General features: G+C 60.4%; 1 protein-coding gene across 1 annotated transcript in view; it reads left to right on the top strand.

The window, feature by feature from the left end:
• The window catches only part of WFS1 (wolframin ER transmembrane glycoprotein), a 31,166-nt gene that overhangs the window by 9,121 nt on the left and 6,070 nt on the right, over window positions 1-15,975 (top strand). The window contains exons 3-7 of the mRNA XM_026514367.4: window positions 7,505-7,587; window positions 8,116-8,260; window positions 10,108-10,278; window positions 11,784-11,864; window positions 14,757-14,902. Coding sequence (XP_026370152.2) covers window positions 7,505-7,587; window positions 8,116-8,260; window positions 10,108-10,278; window positions 11,784-11,864; window positions 14,757-14,902 — 626 coding nt within the window. The remainder of the gene's footprint in view (window positions 1-7,504; window positions 7,588-8,115; window positions 8,261-10,107; window positions 10,279-11,783; window positions 11,865-14,756; window positions 14,903-15,975) is intronic.

Genomic DNA, 15,975 nt, shown 5'->3' with positions numbered 1-15,975 from the left:
CGAACTGTCACTTACTGGTGGTCAGAGCCCTGAGGTCCAGGGAGCGCCAGAGACAGGTCCCTCTCGGCCCGGGCCCTTGAGCCATGTGCCCTTGAGGGAGTCAGGAGGCCACACTGGGCCTGTTTCTGCCTCTGTAAAGCGGGCGCGACCCTACCAGCCATGTGGTGTTGTGTGGGGATCGCACCGGTGCCGGGACCGTGCGCCTCGTGCAGACATCCCTCAGGCGCCGACGTGTGCAGGAGCTGGTGTCGGGACCGCGCTGAGACGGGGCCGCCCCGTCCCCGTAGGCATCCGGCGTGGGGGCCCAGAGATGGTGGGTAGCTTGTGCTTCATGTCACCCGGCAGCCTGGTCCCCTGGTTCCTTCCCCGAGATCCTATTCAGACCTCCTGGGGGACACCCGCTATTTTACAAACCCCCCCATGAACCTCTTTGGTGACTGGTCTTCATGTTAGCTCGGGGCCGTGTGTGTCTAGCTTCTGTGTGCGTGCCGCAGATTTCTCTCCCCCAGCGGAGGCTCGTGCCACACACTGGCCATGTGCACGTGTGCATGGTGGGGGGTGCTTTCTTCACCTCCTCCCCCACCGTGGGCGGGACGCCGCGTCAGCTCTCCTGGGACTAAGGAGATGCGGCTCCACTCCCCCGGGTGGTCTGGACGAGCGACGGAAGTCCAGCCCCCGCTGCCAGCTGGGCACACCTCAGCTCCCCTTTCTCCGGCTCACCCAGCCTTCGTCATCTTCTGCCTCTAGAGTGGCCGCTGCTTAAGATGACCACCCGCAGCTCGGCCTGCTGCCTGTGTAGGAAGCCCAGACCCGCGATGAGCCCCTGCTGTGTACCTCTGTGTGTACCACATGGCCAGCCCTGTCCTCAGGGCTTTCCCTGGGCCACATCTGATCCCCTCATGTCAGCCTGCGAGGGCAGCTCTGTTGTTACCTCACTTAGGGATGAGGAAACTGAGGCACAGACTTGCCCAAGCGTCCAGCTGCCGAGTGACGGGCCCACAGGTGACCTGGGTCTCCTGGGTTAGCACCAGCTCCACCCAGCGGAAATCAAGCTGTGGTGGAAGCTGGCTGCAGTCTCCCCTGGGCAGTTCACGCCAGGCCAGTGCCTGATTTATTCCAGAAACTCACCCGGTCCTTGGGCACTTCTGATCTTTGCATCTCCTTGAAAGATCACCATGTTCTCTGCTTTGTTTCCAAGGCTTCTGGGCAGAGAGGGGTCCTGACCCTGGGCTTTCAGCCACAGATGCCTCACGGCTGCAGAGCACAGAAACCAGGGCTGCAAACACACTTGGTTTCAATCTGAGTGCAAACTGTCCTCGGAGGGCAGCGTCAAACAGCAAGTTTCAGGTGGAAGTCAGGAAACAGCTGTGGGCTCTGTGTGCCATCTGCCACCCAAAAGAAGGAGAGAAGCAGGCCCTGGCATTCTTGCAGGCTTGGGGTCCCAGCCCCCACATCTGGGCTGTGCTGCTCTGTGTCCCTCACTGGTCATCGAGGCAGGTGCAGTGGGGCCCTGCCATGCTGGCTCTGTGCAGCCCAGAAAGCGTCTGCCTGGGAAGGGCTTTGGGGGCCTGTTTCGGTTAGTTCCCTCACCTGTGCGTCTGCAAAGGTGTAGCGAGCCCCAGTTAGGTACCCACAGGTCACAACGAGCGTGAGTGTGGAAGTAACGCCTCCCGTGCCAGGCGTCGCGTTCGGTTGTTTCTACACTAGCCTGCTCATCACTTCTCCAACATATTCAGACAGGAGAACCTAGAGAAAGAGCTGACGCGGGTGCCCCAGGGCCCCCAGCTGGTGAGCTGGGAGGTCGAGATTTGAACCCACTCTGACTCTCTGCTTATCGGAGGGCCACAGGTGAGCACTTGCGTGTGCCTGGTGCTTTTGGCCGTTTCTCCAGGGAGCCCGGTGCAGGACTGAAGCAGAGACGGCTGGGCTGGAGCCTGGGCTTCTCAGCTAGCCCTCAGGGTGGTCCCTGGTGAGGCTCAGGCCTGTCCTCCTGGAGCCCTGGGCCAGGGAGAGCCAGAGGCACACAGTAGCCACCCTGGAGGGCAGGCCCTGTGCTGGGGACAGCTGATGTTGTGGGGGCCCGGGGAGCACGAGACGCCCTTTCTGCTGACCTCGGTGGGTCACCAGATCCACCACCACAGCAGATCACCAGCGAGACTGCCAGCGCCGTGAGGCCTCCCAGCTGCGGGGCCACAGACGGGTGGTGGAACCCTTGGGCAGGGCTGCCGCTGCCAGGAGGCATTCGCCGCGGTGCTGACGGAGGACCCGCCTGGCAGGTGCAGGAGACAGTGGGTGAGGCAGGCGGGGCCCTGTCCTCCAGGAGGGATCCTGCGTGAGTACATGAAGAAAGATCTGCACGGTGTCAGGGTCGCACTGGACCCCAAGGGCTCCAAGACTGATGGCCCCTGGGCAGGGTCAGAGTGCGAGGTCAGGAGGTCAGCCAGGCAGGCTCTCAAGGGTCATTATAAGGAGAAGCGTGTTTGGAGGAGCACTAGAGGGTCTGAATCAGAGGAATGACATGCTCTGTTCACATTGGAGAGGAGGCCACCCCAGCTGCTGGGCAGAGCAGCGGCCGAGGGGTGGGTGGAGAGGGGGCAGAGGAAGCAAGGCTGGCCCCCAGGTCTCTGGCTGCAGCCGCAGGTGGTGGTGGGGTTCAGAGCTGGGTTCAGAACCGACGTGGTTGTGGGCATGGGAGCCGAGGCAGATGTTGAGGCCGTGCTGTCCTGGGAACAGGGCACAGCGGGACACGGTGTGGCTTCCTGTGCTCTAGTCAAGGTGCCGGCCATTGACAGTCTGGGGACTTTTCTGCACACGTTATATTGTCCTGACCCCGATACAAGCCCTGGTCCATCTGGTGGCCGTGCCTGTGCGGTGACGCCCTCGCTGTAGGATGCCCTGTCGTGAGCTGGCAGGATGGCGGGGTCAGGTGAGTTTTGGGTGTGGTGGTTCCCTGAGACCTTTGGAAACTTGGCCGTGTGCCCTCATCAGTTACCTTTAACCATCTACTTGTGTTCCAAGCCTCAGGCGTCACCTCCTCCAGGAAGCACCGCCCACCCCCCCATCAGGATTGATGACCTCCGACACCTCTGCAGCCTGTACTGATGAAATGTGACAGTCCTCGCCCCGCCCCCGGGGGGGCCTTGAGGGCAGCAGTCCTGCCTCATTCAGCTTGGTGCCCTTAGCTCCTGGCGCCCCAGGCTGGCTTGTGGGCAGTGCTCAGTAAATGTCTATTGGGTGTATGATAAAGACCTGAATCCATGACCCCTGCCCGGGGCTGTCAGGCGAGTGGACCTCCTGGCCGGTTCCCCGGCTTTAGCTCAGCCAGCCCTGGGCAGAGATGGAGTGGCAAGGATTGTTCACCCTGTTTGTTCACGAGGACCAGAGTCAGCATCACAAAGGCTGATGAGACACCCCCTTGGTGCAAGGCAGCCCCAGCTCCCTGTGTGGGGGACACCCTGTTGGCATAGGGCAACCGGACATCCCATGTGGGGGACACCCCACAGGTGTAGGGCAACCCGGCCATCCCATGTGGGGGATACCCTGTTGGCGTAGGGCAACCTGGCCATCCCATGTGAGGGACACCCCGTAGGCGTAGAGCAACCCGGCCATCCCATGTGGGGGCACCCTGTAGGCGTAGAGCAACCCGGCCATCCCATGTGGGGGACACCCCGTTGGCGTAGGGCAACCAGCCTTCCCATGCGGGGGACACCCCGTTGGTGCAAGGTGGCCACAGCAACGATGAGGACACACGATGTACCCTTGGTTGCTTTTCACCCTGCCCTTCCCTGCAGCCCCCCGTGGTGGGCGTCCTGAGAGGACCAGGGAGTCCGGGAGGCTGGGGCAGAGTGAGGAAGGAGCTGGCAGCAGCCTCCTGCAGACAGGAGCACTGCGTCATCCTCTGGCTGTAGGGTTCAGGTGGCACTCCCCTTCCCAGAGCTGCTGGCATGTGCTCAACAATTCACAACTTTACCTCAGGCGCAGATCGAGCTAGCAGCAGTCGGGGACAAGGGTGCCAGCTTCTGTCCTGCTCCCGCCACGCCTGGGAGAGCTTCGTGCACGGGCTTCCCCGCTCCCGGCCCAGGGTCCTGATGTGCTCCAGAGTGGGTGCGAGGCTTGCTCACCACCCTTCTCCCTTTCTGCAGAGCCCCTGCTCCGGCTGCGGGGGCGGGGGCTTGAACTTGCAGCGTCACCGTACGGAGCGTGTCCTGTGTCCCTGCGCCGGGATGTAGGGAGACAGGAACGCGGCAGACCCTGCCCGCCATCCTTCCCTTGGCGGCCCCCATCCTTGTCCCTCCATCCTGCACCGCTTAGCGAGCCATGGGGTCCAGCGCTATGCCGGCAGCTGGAGTTTGTTGGGTCAGACCCACCCACTGGACGGTGTTCCCGTGAAGCCTGGCAGGAGCTGTGAGACACTGCGTCCCAGATTGCGGTGGGAAAACGGCAAAGGACCCCGCCAGGGAGAGGGGACAGTGTCCTGGGGGCTGTGTTCACCTCACCAGCTCCGGAGAAGGTGAAGGGTCACGTACCAAGTCAGCAGGGTGCACATACATCTTTCTAATGCACGGGATCTGGGGAAAGGAACAATGAAAAGATGGGGATGGGTGTGGACGTGGTTCCCCGTGGGCTCTGGCCGAGGCGTGCAAACCTGCCCGAGGCCACGCAGCTCTGATTGCTGCTTTGTGACAGGAAGCCTTTCAAAAATGAGTTAGAGTCAGGACCCCTCTGGTTGTAAGTGACACAGAGACACGATGTAAATTGACATAAGCAAAAAAAAAAAAAAAAAAAAAAAAAACGAGTTGAGAGGAATTTCTTAGTTCCAGGTATCTGTGAGTGTAGGGGTGCCGGTGTCACACAGGACTAGAACCAGGGGCTCAGATGATGTCAGGAACCCCAGCTCCGCTTTTCTTCAACTTAGGCGGGCTCTCCTCACTGGGCGGCCCTCCAGGCTCCCAGCTGGCGTCCATCAGCCGAGACCTAGCAGAAGGAGGATGCCGGTTTCCCAACACTTCAACACAAACCCCACTGGCCTGGCTTGGGTCTGTGTGCGTCCCTGAAAACCAGGCGCTGTGGCCAGGGAGACGGAGCCCTCTGATGGGCCAGGAGGGCCTGCTGAACACCCCCCCCCCCCGGTAGCGTGGGTGAGAGACAATGCCACCAGACCTTGATGACCGAGATGGGGAACAGTGGGTACCCAAAAGGGACATCAAAGTGCTAGGACCAGAAAAAGCCAGATATGCAGGTCAGGCATGCAAAGAAGAGCATGTTTCATGGTCCTTGGGCCACACTGACTCAGCCAGCTCTGGGGGGTATTCTTTATGACACTGAACAGTAAGCCCTTGACCTGCGGGAAGGCTCCTCCTTACATGGAAAGAGCCAGAACCCTCTGATTGGTCTGCAGCGCGGGCCCAACATTTGAGTAGTTGTAGAACTATTTCTGTCAGTGCCAAGTGGAAAAAACTGGAAATATGAAGGTGTGGTGTATGTTTCAAGGAGTTTCTGTCTACTGGGGAGACTTTTTGAAATGCCAGGCTATGAATAACTTCTGTGAAAAATTAATCATGGATAGAATCTTTAGCCAACAGATGTATGCTTGAATCCTCTATATTCTGATTAAAACACAGAAAGAACGTGGGCTTGCAAATTCAGTTAGTCAAGAAAAGTTTTGAGCTTGTGGGAGGTGCCCGGTGGGCGCTGCGGTGGGAAGTGCAGTGTCAGTGAGCAGCAACAAAGGCCCTGTGGTCAGCGGAGAGGTCGGAAGTGGGGAGGGGAAAGAAACCCACATTTCGGGAATGCCAACTCTGGCCCAGTCACTTAATACAAAGTGTCTTGTCCTTCATAACTGTCCCTTTGGATGGTTATTAACGATTGGGTTGAAAATGCCTCTGGCTAGGTCACACAGCACTTTGATGCTAAAGGTAGAGCCACACGGGCCGGACTTCCCTCCGTGTGCACACTCCTTCCCTGGGAGCCCGTGGAAGGGATCGGCTTGGAGCCCACAGGCTCTGTGTTCTGTTCTAGGCCAGAGAGTGCATCCAGGGAATTGAGGGGGTGTGGCAGTGGCCAGAAGGGAGACGTGGCCTTGGCTCAGGAGGCACCAAGGTCCTGGGCACGAGAGCAGAGTGGGCATGCTGAGGCCACACTGGGCAGGGGCTCTGAGGACCTCAGTGAGGAAGCCCACTCTGATCTCAGGGAGAGGTGGCCTGGTATTTTCCAGCCGTCCCCCGAGAGGGCCGTCATGTGTACCTGCGCTGTGAGGTCTTAAGGAGAAACCTCCTCACTCTGAGCTGTGCCCGTGCCTCTCCACCTTTGCACCTGAAGGCTGCGCTGGCTCGGGCCGTGCCCCTGTTGCCTCCTCCCGGAGTCCGGCGTCCCGTGGACTCGGGTGCCTGGAACGCAGGGGCTGGTGGCATTGGTGGCCACAGAGCGAGCTCCGAGCCTGGCAGAGCTGGTGCTGGGTGAGGCCTGGATGAGCCCATCAGGAAGGTCAGTCCTTAGGTGCTATTGCAGGGGGCAGTTTTTGTTTCCAGAGACATCTAGAGAGTGAGAGGCTGTCAGTCTCTACTAAGCCCCTACAGTGGAGTCAGTAGCCCTGGGGGTACATCCCACGAGTTGCCTGGAGCTGTCTCGTACCTGCCAAGGTGGGGTGTGGAGCGGGATGGAGGCCCCCGAATATTCATTGTATAAATCAAAGACAGAGACTGGTAACAAACAAACAAACAGTTTTTTAAAACTTTTTATTGTTAACGCTGCCTGTTGCTGGTAAGGTGGTGAAGTTGGTGTAGTTCCGTGATTCTTTCGTAGCTTGGAATAAGGTTTTAGAAAGTAGGCTAGGGCATGAGCCGTATGATTTTTGGGCCCTAGTAATGCAACCGAAGAACGTACGCTGGGAGAATAACCCCAAAGGAAAATAGATGCACCGTTTGATAAAATTAGTGAGTGTGGGGAATGATGTAAAGGCCCAGCGGAGCAGAGGCCCAGCACCTCCAACGGGCTTCTGAGCCCTGGAGATGGTGCATTTCAGCACAGAGTAACGTGGGGAAGTGGCTACGATTCACCGTCGTAAATGTGTTTGTGTGTGTGCACACACCAAGTGTGACCCCAGAAATCACGTGCATACAGACGGCAGTCTTGGAAAACATGGATTTGGTTTGTCTATTGAGGCACAGGCCAGGGCTTTCACGTTGGAGTCCTGGGATCTTTCTAGAACCCAGCTCAAGCAGGCCTGAGCTTGGGGGTGAGGGTGGGACTGGCGTCTGTGCGCCTGCGTCCTTCTTGCCGCTCTGAGCTGCTGTGAAGACCACCGTCTGTGGGAGTTTTGCTGTCCATGCTCCGGGGCTGTCTGCGTCACTGTTGGGCAGTGTTCCGGCATATTCTGTCTGCGTCTGACCTGGATTTTAACAAAGCTGCCCTGGGTCTGAGCCCATCGTTATAGTCCCATCCACTCCCAAACAGGCGACAAGGACCAGTCTCGTGACATTCTGTCTGCTTTTCTCCTGTGATAAAGGGCCTGTGAAGGGAGATGTGGAAGTGCCCTTTGAAGAAGTCCTGGAGAAGGCCAAGGCGGGGGACCCCAAGGCACAGACGGAGGTGAGGACCGTGTGACAGTGGAAGGCTCAGCCCACGGCCCCTGCATGGCGGCCCTGGGAGAGGCCGGTGCTGTGTGAACGGGGAGCAGGGGTGCCGGGCCCGTTTTTTGTGTTCCCATGTTCTCTGCGTCATTTGCCTCCCACCACCCTCTGCGGATCCCGTGTTCTCACCCACGTCCAGCTCACACCCTGTCTTGGGCCCTCCTCCTCTGGGACGCCTTCCCTGCCTGCCCCCCGTCCTCTCATCTGTAGAGGGAGGCCACACCCTCCCCACGTCTTCTGAGGAGCAAGGGCCCCGAGGGTCCCACAGGCCCCACTGGGTGCAGACGCCCAGGGGACCCCAATCCCGCCCCCTGTCTTCCTGGCCTGGGCGAGCAGGGTGGGGATGCGGGCTGGCCAGGAGCTCAGGGCAGGAGAGGGTCGGGACGCCCAGCTTGGGAAGCAGGTGGGGTGAGGACGCGGAGCAGGAGCCCTGGCGCGGCACGGGGGGGCTGCCGCGGAGCGTGGCTTGACGGGGTTCTCGCCGCAGGTGGGGAAGCACTACCTGCAGCTCGCGGGCGCTGCGGACGAGGAGCTGAACAACTGCACCGCCGTGGGCTGGCTGATCCTTGCCGCAAAGCAGGGCCGGCGCGAAGCCGTCAAGCTTCTTCGCCGGTGCCTGGCAGACAGGAAAGGTGGGTCTGAGGGAGGCTGGGTGCGGGCGCCACGGCCGGAGGGACGCGCACTGCTTGCTAGGTCAGCAGGTGACAGGTGACGACAGGAAGATCTGCAGCCAGTGACACTGGTGAGAAACAGGTGTGAATTCTGTTTCACCGGCGGTTTTGTGACATAGACGTTGTTTCTGGAGCATGATGTGGGATGTTTAGGCAGCAAAGCCGCTGTCGTCCTCCTGGGCGTGTGTTGATGTCTGTTGGTAGATCCCTTCTGGGTTCTAATCCAGATCGAGGGGTGGATCATAGAGCCCGCGGAGGCCAGCTTCACCAGGGTCCGTAGGAGAATGTGACAGTGGTCTGAGGTCGGGATGGAACTTTATGGGCTGAACGGCTGGGGCCAGTGAGGACCTGCTCAGCTGCATTCACTGCCAGGAAGCGAACAGGTGAGGGGGGGACAGTGAGACACAGCCCAGCCACACGCGGTCACTTACTCATCCCAGAGCCGTGGCGCGATGTGCTTCTGGAAGTTTCAGACCTCAGAGAAAATGGAAGCCTGTGTCATAAAGTGTTTTTTAAACGATTTTCTCCAGACTGTAGAAGTGTTTTATGTTTATTATGTAAAATTTGGAATAGATAGAAAATGAAGAAATGAACTACCCATAACCTTGAAACCCAGAGAAATGCTCTGTAGTTTGGTGTATTTTTTTCTGGTTTTGTATCATAATGTTTTTAAGAGTTACTTTTATTATACAGAATCTTCTTTTTTTGTGGAAATGGGACTGATGCCTTTGAAAACACAGAATAGTGGCGTTCCATCAGCCAGGATTTCTCACCAGCCACCCTCCCATTGCGGCCGGGGCGAGTCCGTGCGGCCCACCCAGCTGGGTGCTGGAGCCGATGGCTGCCAGCGGCCGGGATGTAGCCCGGTCAGGACCAGGCCTGAGGGCGTGTGCTGCAGGGGGCCGTGGGGGGCCCCGCGTGCTCCACACACCCCACTTCTTCACACTGAGTGCTTCCTGGTCTTGAAAGAAATGTGTGCTGAGGTAGAAAATTTGGAAGATGTTTAGAAGGAGAAAAAATCCTGTCCCCCATCTCAAGTCTTACTGCCCTTGGTGGGGGGACGCTGACAGTTGGCCCTAACAGTTGGGGGTGAAGGGAGAAAGGCGGCCACAAGCCAGCCTGTGAAACCTGTGCCCATTTCTCTCCACGGGGAGTCTCTGTCTCCCTGGAAAAGGGCCAGCTGTGCAGGAATGGGGTTTCCCAGCTGCCTCAGGAGGGGCAGAGCCTGTGAAGAGCTGTGGACGCAGGGAGGTCCCGCTCTTGCACCCAGGCCGATAACCCGATAACCATGGTTGCCTTTCTCTGACTCCCATAGTTACCTGCTGCTCTGCCTGTCTCTGACTCCCTGGCCACGGGCAGGCCAGGACACGCCGGTGCCTCGGCTTCCCCATCTGTAAATGAGGAGAGCAGTCCTTACTCTCAAGGGTGCTTGTGAGGAGGAAATCAGACAGGGAAGTGGGCCAGGAGCACAAGAATGTCTAACACACACCTGCCTGGGGGGTCGCCTGGGGAGGTCTGCCAGGAACATGGGAAGGCCTGGCACCTGCTTGCCCACAGGGTCACTCTGGGGAGGGTCCACTGAAGGACCAGGCTGACCTCCAATCTGGGGAGTGGGTCCCGGCAAGGTCTTTGGCCAAATGTCCTTTTTTGTCAAATGTCTGTTTCTGCCTTGGTGATGAGAGGTGCCTGCAAAGCAACTCGCATGAGTCCCCTGCCAAGCTCCTGCAGCAGGGCTGGTCAGGGCTCAGAGCACCACTAGCGGCACCCAGGCAGGCGGGACGAGGCCGGTAACGCCTCTTGTCTCGTAGGCATCACTTCTGAGAACGAGCAGGAGGTGAAGCAGCTCTCCTCCGAGACGGACCTGGAGCGGGCTGTGCGCAAGGCCGCCCTGGTGATGTACTGGAAGCTCAACCCCAAGAAGAAGAAGCAGGTGGCCGTGTCCGAGCTGCTAGAGAACGTTGGTCAGGTCAATGAGCACGGTATGCGAGCCTTCTTTGGACCAGGCCTTCCCATGGGGATGTCATGGGCTTCTCTGTGGGAATTCTGGGGGGCTTCCCTTTGGGAGCCCTGTGGAGGCTCTGGGAGCCTACCTGGGGTCTCCCAGGGACTTTGTTGTGGGGACCTCATGGGTCTCCTTTAAGGCCCAGGGAGGGTCCCTCCTAGGGTGTTGTCCTGTTCTTGGGGTCCCCTTCCTAAGCCCTGCCCTGAGCTCTGGTACAGTCCATGGGCAGAGCCACAGATCTTGTTGTTCTCAGGGTGTCCTGCTCCTCCTGGGGGGGGGGGAGAGTAGCACATGCAGGGAGGGACCTGAGTCCCTGAAACCCTGAGGTTCCAGGGGCACTGAGCCAACTGTGTCTCTGACGGCCTTCCTGTGGCAGGCCTCATCACTGGCCTCCACAGCCTCCCCCAGCCTTCTGACAGCAGCCAGCCTGAAGGACAGATGGGGCAGAAGAGCGGGCATCCCTGACTGGGTTTGGCCACTCCATTTCCCGGGGCCCGACCTGACTTTTCCTCTCCATCACTGGGGGGCCACCTGCCTCCAGCTGTGCGGATGTGATTCCTGCCCAGGGCCACACGCAGCCCTCTCTGGCCCCCCAGGGCTGGGGCCTCCTGCCTGCACAGCAGGGCAGCAGAGAAGGCTGCTGGGCGGACATCTTTGCCCCTTCTCCTGGGGTCTCCGGGCAGGACCTCTGTCCGACTAGACCCTCTGGGGACTAGCCTGCTCTCTGGGCCAGGGTTGGGGAGACTACGTGCTGGAGAAGTGGAGGTGTCCGTGAGAGAGGCATGCTTGATGTGACGAGCTCGGGGTCGCCCCTTAGAGCCCCAGGGACCCTGCAGTGCCGCAGCTCAGCCCCCACCTGCTGCCCCCCCTCCACCAGGCCACTTCCAGGGCCCTCGGTCTCTCTGGGTCACAGTGCCTCGCCCCTCATGTTGTCTGGCTCCCGCCTGACCTGACGCTGCAAAGGCACACCCTGGTGCCCGGCATGCAGGAAGACTCGCATGGTTGCCAGAATGGGGTGCGGCAGGTGGTGGATATTGACAAAAGAGCAGAATATTTCAGTCCGGGCTCAGCCGCTGAAGAGACTCGTGTGGAGCTCCTCCCAGCACCAGGGCTGGGGAGACAGGAAAAGGCCTGGCCCCCAGAGAGCTCTGTCTTTTCCAGGGGAGAATCATGCCAAGGGCCAATGCCAGCAGAGGTATTTGGGGATACGTTATGCTGACCAGAAACCGATGTGTCTGTCGCGTGGCTGCATCGGTAGAGGGGATGGCTGTGCCCAGCGGGGGCCGAGTCAGCCTCGTGGCTGGAGGCTCAGATGTGGCTGCCCAGAGAGGTGGCCCTCACCGTGCCCATCAAGGACTGCGTGGAGGCCCTGTGGTCCCCAGAGCTTGGGGACACCCCAGCAGCACATGGGCCAGTTGCTAGAGGGCTGCAGGGCCCGTGGGAACAGCCTGCTTTGATTCTGTCTCTGTTCTGTCACCACAGATGGAGGGGCACAGCCAGGTCCGGTGCCCAAGTCCCTACAGAAGCAGAGGCGGGTGCTGGAGCGCTTAGTTAGCAGCGAATGTGAGTACGGCCTCCCGTCCGGCACCTATGACCCCTTCGGCCAAGCTGTTAGGCCCACCACCCTGGGCACCACGTCCACTCCTTGCTGCAGAGTCTGGACCTGGAGCCTCCAGGGTCTTGGGGGCGTGATGGGTCTTCAGTCCAGTCCGTTTGGGGCTGTCGGTATTCCGGGCAGTGGGATCCAGAGCCTCCCTGGCAGGAGCACACGGTATGAGGGAAGACAGACATGGGACAGAGAGGGCAGTAGAACAGTCCGTGCAGGACAGAGCAATGGGGGTGGTGGGTGACTGCATCCGGGTGCCTGAGCCAGTCAGCAAGGATGAGGGGGCAGTTAGCCCCTGAAGGGCGGGGGGGGGAACCACACACAAAGGCCTGGTGAGGGGCACCCAGCAGGGAGTGTGGGGGCTCCCCCGAGCATGGGCTGTGGGAAGGTGAGGAATGCAGGGTTAGGGGGGGCATGCAGAAGTAGGTGCCTTTGGGACATCCAGTTAGGAGAGGTCCTCGATCCTCCGTGGGCAACCGCCTAGCTGTGTGGGCGGACTCTTGGTCTTGGTGCCCAGGGCCCCCATCCCGGAGGAGACCAGACAGGAGGGACCCACGGGCTGCTTGGCACTGACAGGAGGCCCGGCTCTTCCCCCAGCTCTGCCACATACTCTCCTCGTGATCTCAGGCAGGCCTGGTTTTCCTTTCTGAGGCTCAGTTTCCCGTTGTGCACAGTGATGGTCAGATTAGAGGGCTGAGGGCCCCCCAGTCCTGAGAGCTTCTGTTGCAGCAGGACAGGGGGCATCATACAAAAGGGGTGCACACACCCCTTCCCACTGGGCCGGTAAGCAGTCTGTCCAGGAAGTGTCATTGGAACTCTGGTGACATGTCGAATCCTGAGTCAAGCTTTCCCAGGGCCTCGGGCACATAGGGATGCACGGACTTGCTCTCTTGCTCTGTTTGGGGGACGCAGAGCGGTATGGGACATTGACATGGAGAGACACCTGTGGCTGTTGGACACCAGAGGAACGGGAAGGTTCTAGATGGGTTTGTGTTTTTTTTTTAAGATTGTATTTATTTGAGAGAGAGAGACAGAGATAGCAAGAGAGAATGAATGGGGCAGGGGGGTGGTCAGAGGGATAGGGAGAAGCAGGCTCCCTGCTGAGCAGGGAGCTTAACGAGGGGCTTGATCCCAGGTTCCCGGGATCCTGACCTGAGCCAAAGGCAGTGGCTTAACCGACTGAGCCCCCCAGGCGCCTCTCTAGATGGGTTTTGAGTGCAGAGGAGCCTGGAGTCCGACTGTGTTTGGGGTAAGAGGTGCAGAAGTCAATGAGGGGTAATTCCTCCTGAGAGAGCTCAGCTCTGCCTTCCCCACCCTAGTCACCTTATGGTTAGCCACTCGGAGCTTTCCTGTGCACCTGGGAACTGCTAGAAGGTCCTAGGGTCCAGGGGAGACCATGTGCTCTGGGCTCAGAGGGATGGGTCTGAGGCCTACCTGCGGTGAGAGCTGGGCAGAGACGTGGCCTCTCCAGGCCTCCGTGGCGGGTGTGGACGGTACCGTCCAGGGGCCCCCGCCTGGTCATCAGCCCGCCGGGCCCGCCTCCCCACCAGCACACTCCCAGCAGCCTGTGAAATGTGCCTGTTCCCCTCGCCTCAGAAAAAAAAGGATGAAACCCTCTCCGGACCCCTCGCTCCCAAAGCAACCACTCTGTTTCTCCCTTTGCTAACGAAGCAGAGAGGGGCATCCGCAGTCACCATCCTGGCTCCCCTCCCTCCTTTCTCTCTGGGACCTCCCCCTCGTCGTCCTACCAGAATGGCCCTGTCCAAGTCCCTGGTGACCCATCCTCAGACCCCGCTGTGCCTACGCTCCATGCATTGGTGGCAAGTGTCATGGTGTCAGACCACCTACGACACCAGCGCATAGCCCGGGACAGGCCACTGGGCCCCGTCTCTTCCACCAGTTGTCTCGTGTCAGCTCACGCCTTGAGTGTCCACCTGCCACTGCCACCGGTGCTGCCCCATCTCATGGTGGCCCTGTGGCCCGCATGCAGTCCTGGATGCCTTCCGGCCCCCCGTGTTAGCACACAGACCCTTGTCTGCACCCCTCTCCCGGGGTGCTTGCCTCATTCCTGACACTGTTGACTTGCTCTTGCTGCTGCTTGTTGCTCTCTTCTGCGACCAGCTTCCGTCCAAGTGTCCCCAGTGCCCGGAACACAGCCCCACGTGGGTGGCCCCAGGGACACCTGGGGAGTGACGGCCCCGCAGCTGGCGGCCCGCTCGTGATGTGATCTCTGTGTTAATTCACTCCCCGCGCCTGCCCAGCTCCCCTCTCTGCCTGGAGGACGGTCCTGCCGTGGACATGACCGTGGCGAGCAGCCGGCCTTGTCTGGCCGTCAGCCTTGTTGAGTGTGACCCCACTCGAGCAGGAGCCCAGGCTTGGGCACACGCTGCGTTTGTGCACAGATCCCAGGCACTCCCAGCGCTGAGGAAGGTGCCTGGCATATGGTCGGCCTTCGGGGGCTGGTAGCTGTGTGCTGAGTGGAGGGGTCAGTAGGTGGCGGGGCTGCAGGGCCACCGTCCGCAAAGCTGTGAGAAGCCAGGGCTGAAGGAGGTGGCAAAAAGGGGCTGGTGGTGAAGGCGGCTGCAGGGCCCGTTCAGGCAGACCCTGGGCCTGAGAGCTGGGGAGAGGGAAGCTCAGGACAGGGGCAGGTGTCACCATGGCGAGGAGGCGGCGTGAAGGCCGTCCCGTCTGCCTCTCTTCTCCCCGCCGGCCGTCCTTGCCCCACTGTCTGTCCTGGACAGAGAGGCATTGGCTCCCAAGCCTCCTTGGCTTCCCTCTGGGCCCCGGCCGCCTTCGCTGCCTGGCCTGTCCATGTGGGGTGACCCTGTGCCCTTCTCTCTTGGGCCCAGCTAAGAGCTACATAGCGCTGGACGACTTCGTGGAGATCACCAAGAAATATGCCAAGGGCATCATTCCCGCCAACCTGTTCCTGCAGGACGATGATGACGACGAGCTGGCAGGCAAGAGCCCCGAGGACCTGCCCCTGCGGCTGAAGGTGAGTGGGGCCGGAGGGCTCCGACCCCCAGGGCCCCCACCTGCCCTTCCACGCACCCTGGTGCTGTCCGGGGAGGGGTGGGTGGGGGGCCCTTGCCCTTGCCCGACACAGAACCCTTCCAGACGGTGCAGCGTGTCGGGGGAGGCGCAGCGTGTAAGGGCGGTCCCCGTGGTTATTCGCTCACCACACCTCCCGGGCTCCCCTCTCTGCCTGGAGGACAGGATGTGTTCTCCTGAAGAGGGCCTTTCCTGTGCCGTCAGGCTCCAAACCCAAGGGCGCTGCTGGGGGCGGGCATGCTTGGGAGTGGCGGACGAGCCGTCCTGTTCTTTCCGGGCGAAGTGCCGTGGGCAGCGGCGCGCCGTGCGCTGGGGTCTGACTTGCACGTAGACTTTGTCATTTTGGAAAGTGATCCGTCTGCGGCACGAGCGGAGGTCGGCTTCTCAAAGACTCCTTCCCCCAAAACCTAAGTGCCAGTATTCAGAGACCGGGAGCACCCTGCCGGGTAGCTGTCTATCCAGATCTGCGGGGCGAGTGGGTGTGGTGTGGACAGCGGCGAGGAGGTCACTGTGGGCTGGCCGGAAGGGAGGCACCCTCGCCCCACCATCGGCCGGCGAGCAGCAGCAGCGGCAAGGAGCGCGCGCAGAGCACACACACAGGTGCAGAAAGCCAGGAATGGTGGGTCATGCCCCTGGGGTGACAGCTGTCACTCTCTCGGTCATGTGGTTGAGACTTACAGTGCAGGTGGTCGGCGTGGGCCCTGGCAGCTCTCACAGGTTCCCCAGGTCAGCTCTCCCACTTTGCAAAGCACACCAGGGTGTCCCCAAGTGTAGCCGCCAGTCCCAGGCAGGTCCGTCAGCACGAGGGGCTCTGAGCAGACAAATCGTCATGAAGCCCATGGTGTTCGTCGTCCAAGAGTCCGTGGTACTGAGCTGAGCAGGAGCGTGTGTGACCCACCATCCGTGAGGCAGGGGGCAGGGGCCGGCCCGGCCACCAGCAGATGGGAGTGGCAGGGACAGGAAGTGCGCTGAAGTCCCGCACTGGAGGCAGATCAGTGTGGCCCCTCCTGGGCGCCT

The sequence above is a fragment of the Ursus arctos genome, unplaced genomic scaffold (assembly GCF_023065955.2).
Source record: "Ursus arctos isolate Adak ecotype North America unplaced genomic scaffold, UrsArc2.0 scaffold_9, whole genome shotgun sequence".
Taxonomy (NCBI): domain Eukaryota; kingdom Metazoa; phylum Chordata; class Mammalia; order Carnivora; family Ursidae; genus Ursus; species Ursus arctos.
The sequence above is the reverse complement of the archived record's forward strand: the minus strand, read 5'-3'. Positions and strand labels throughout refer to the sequence as shown.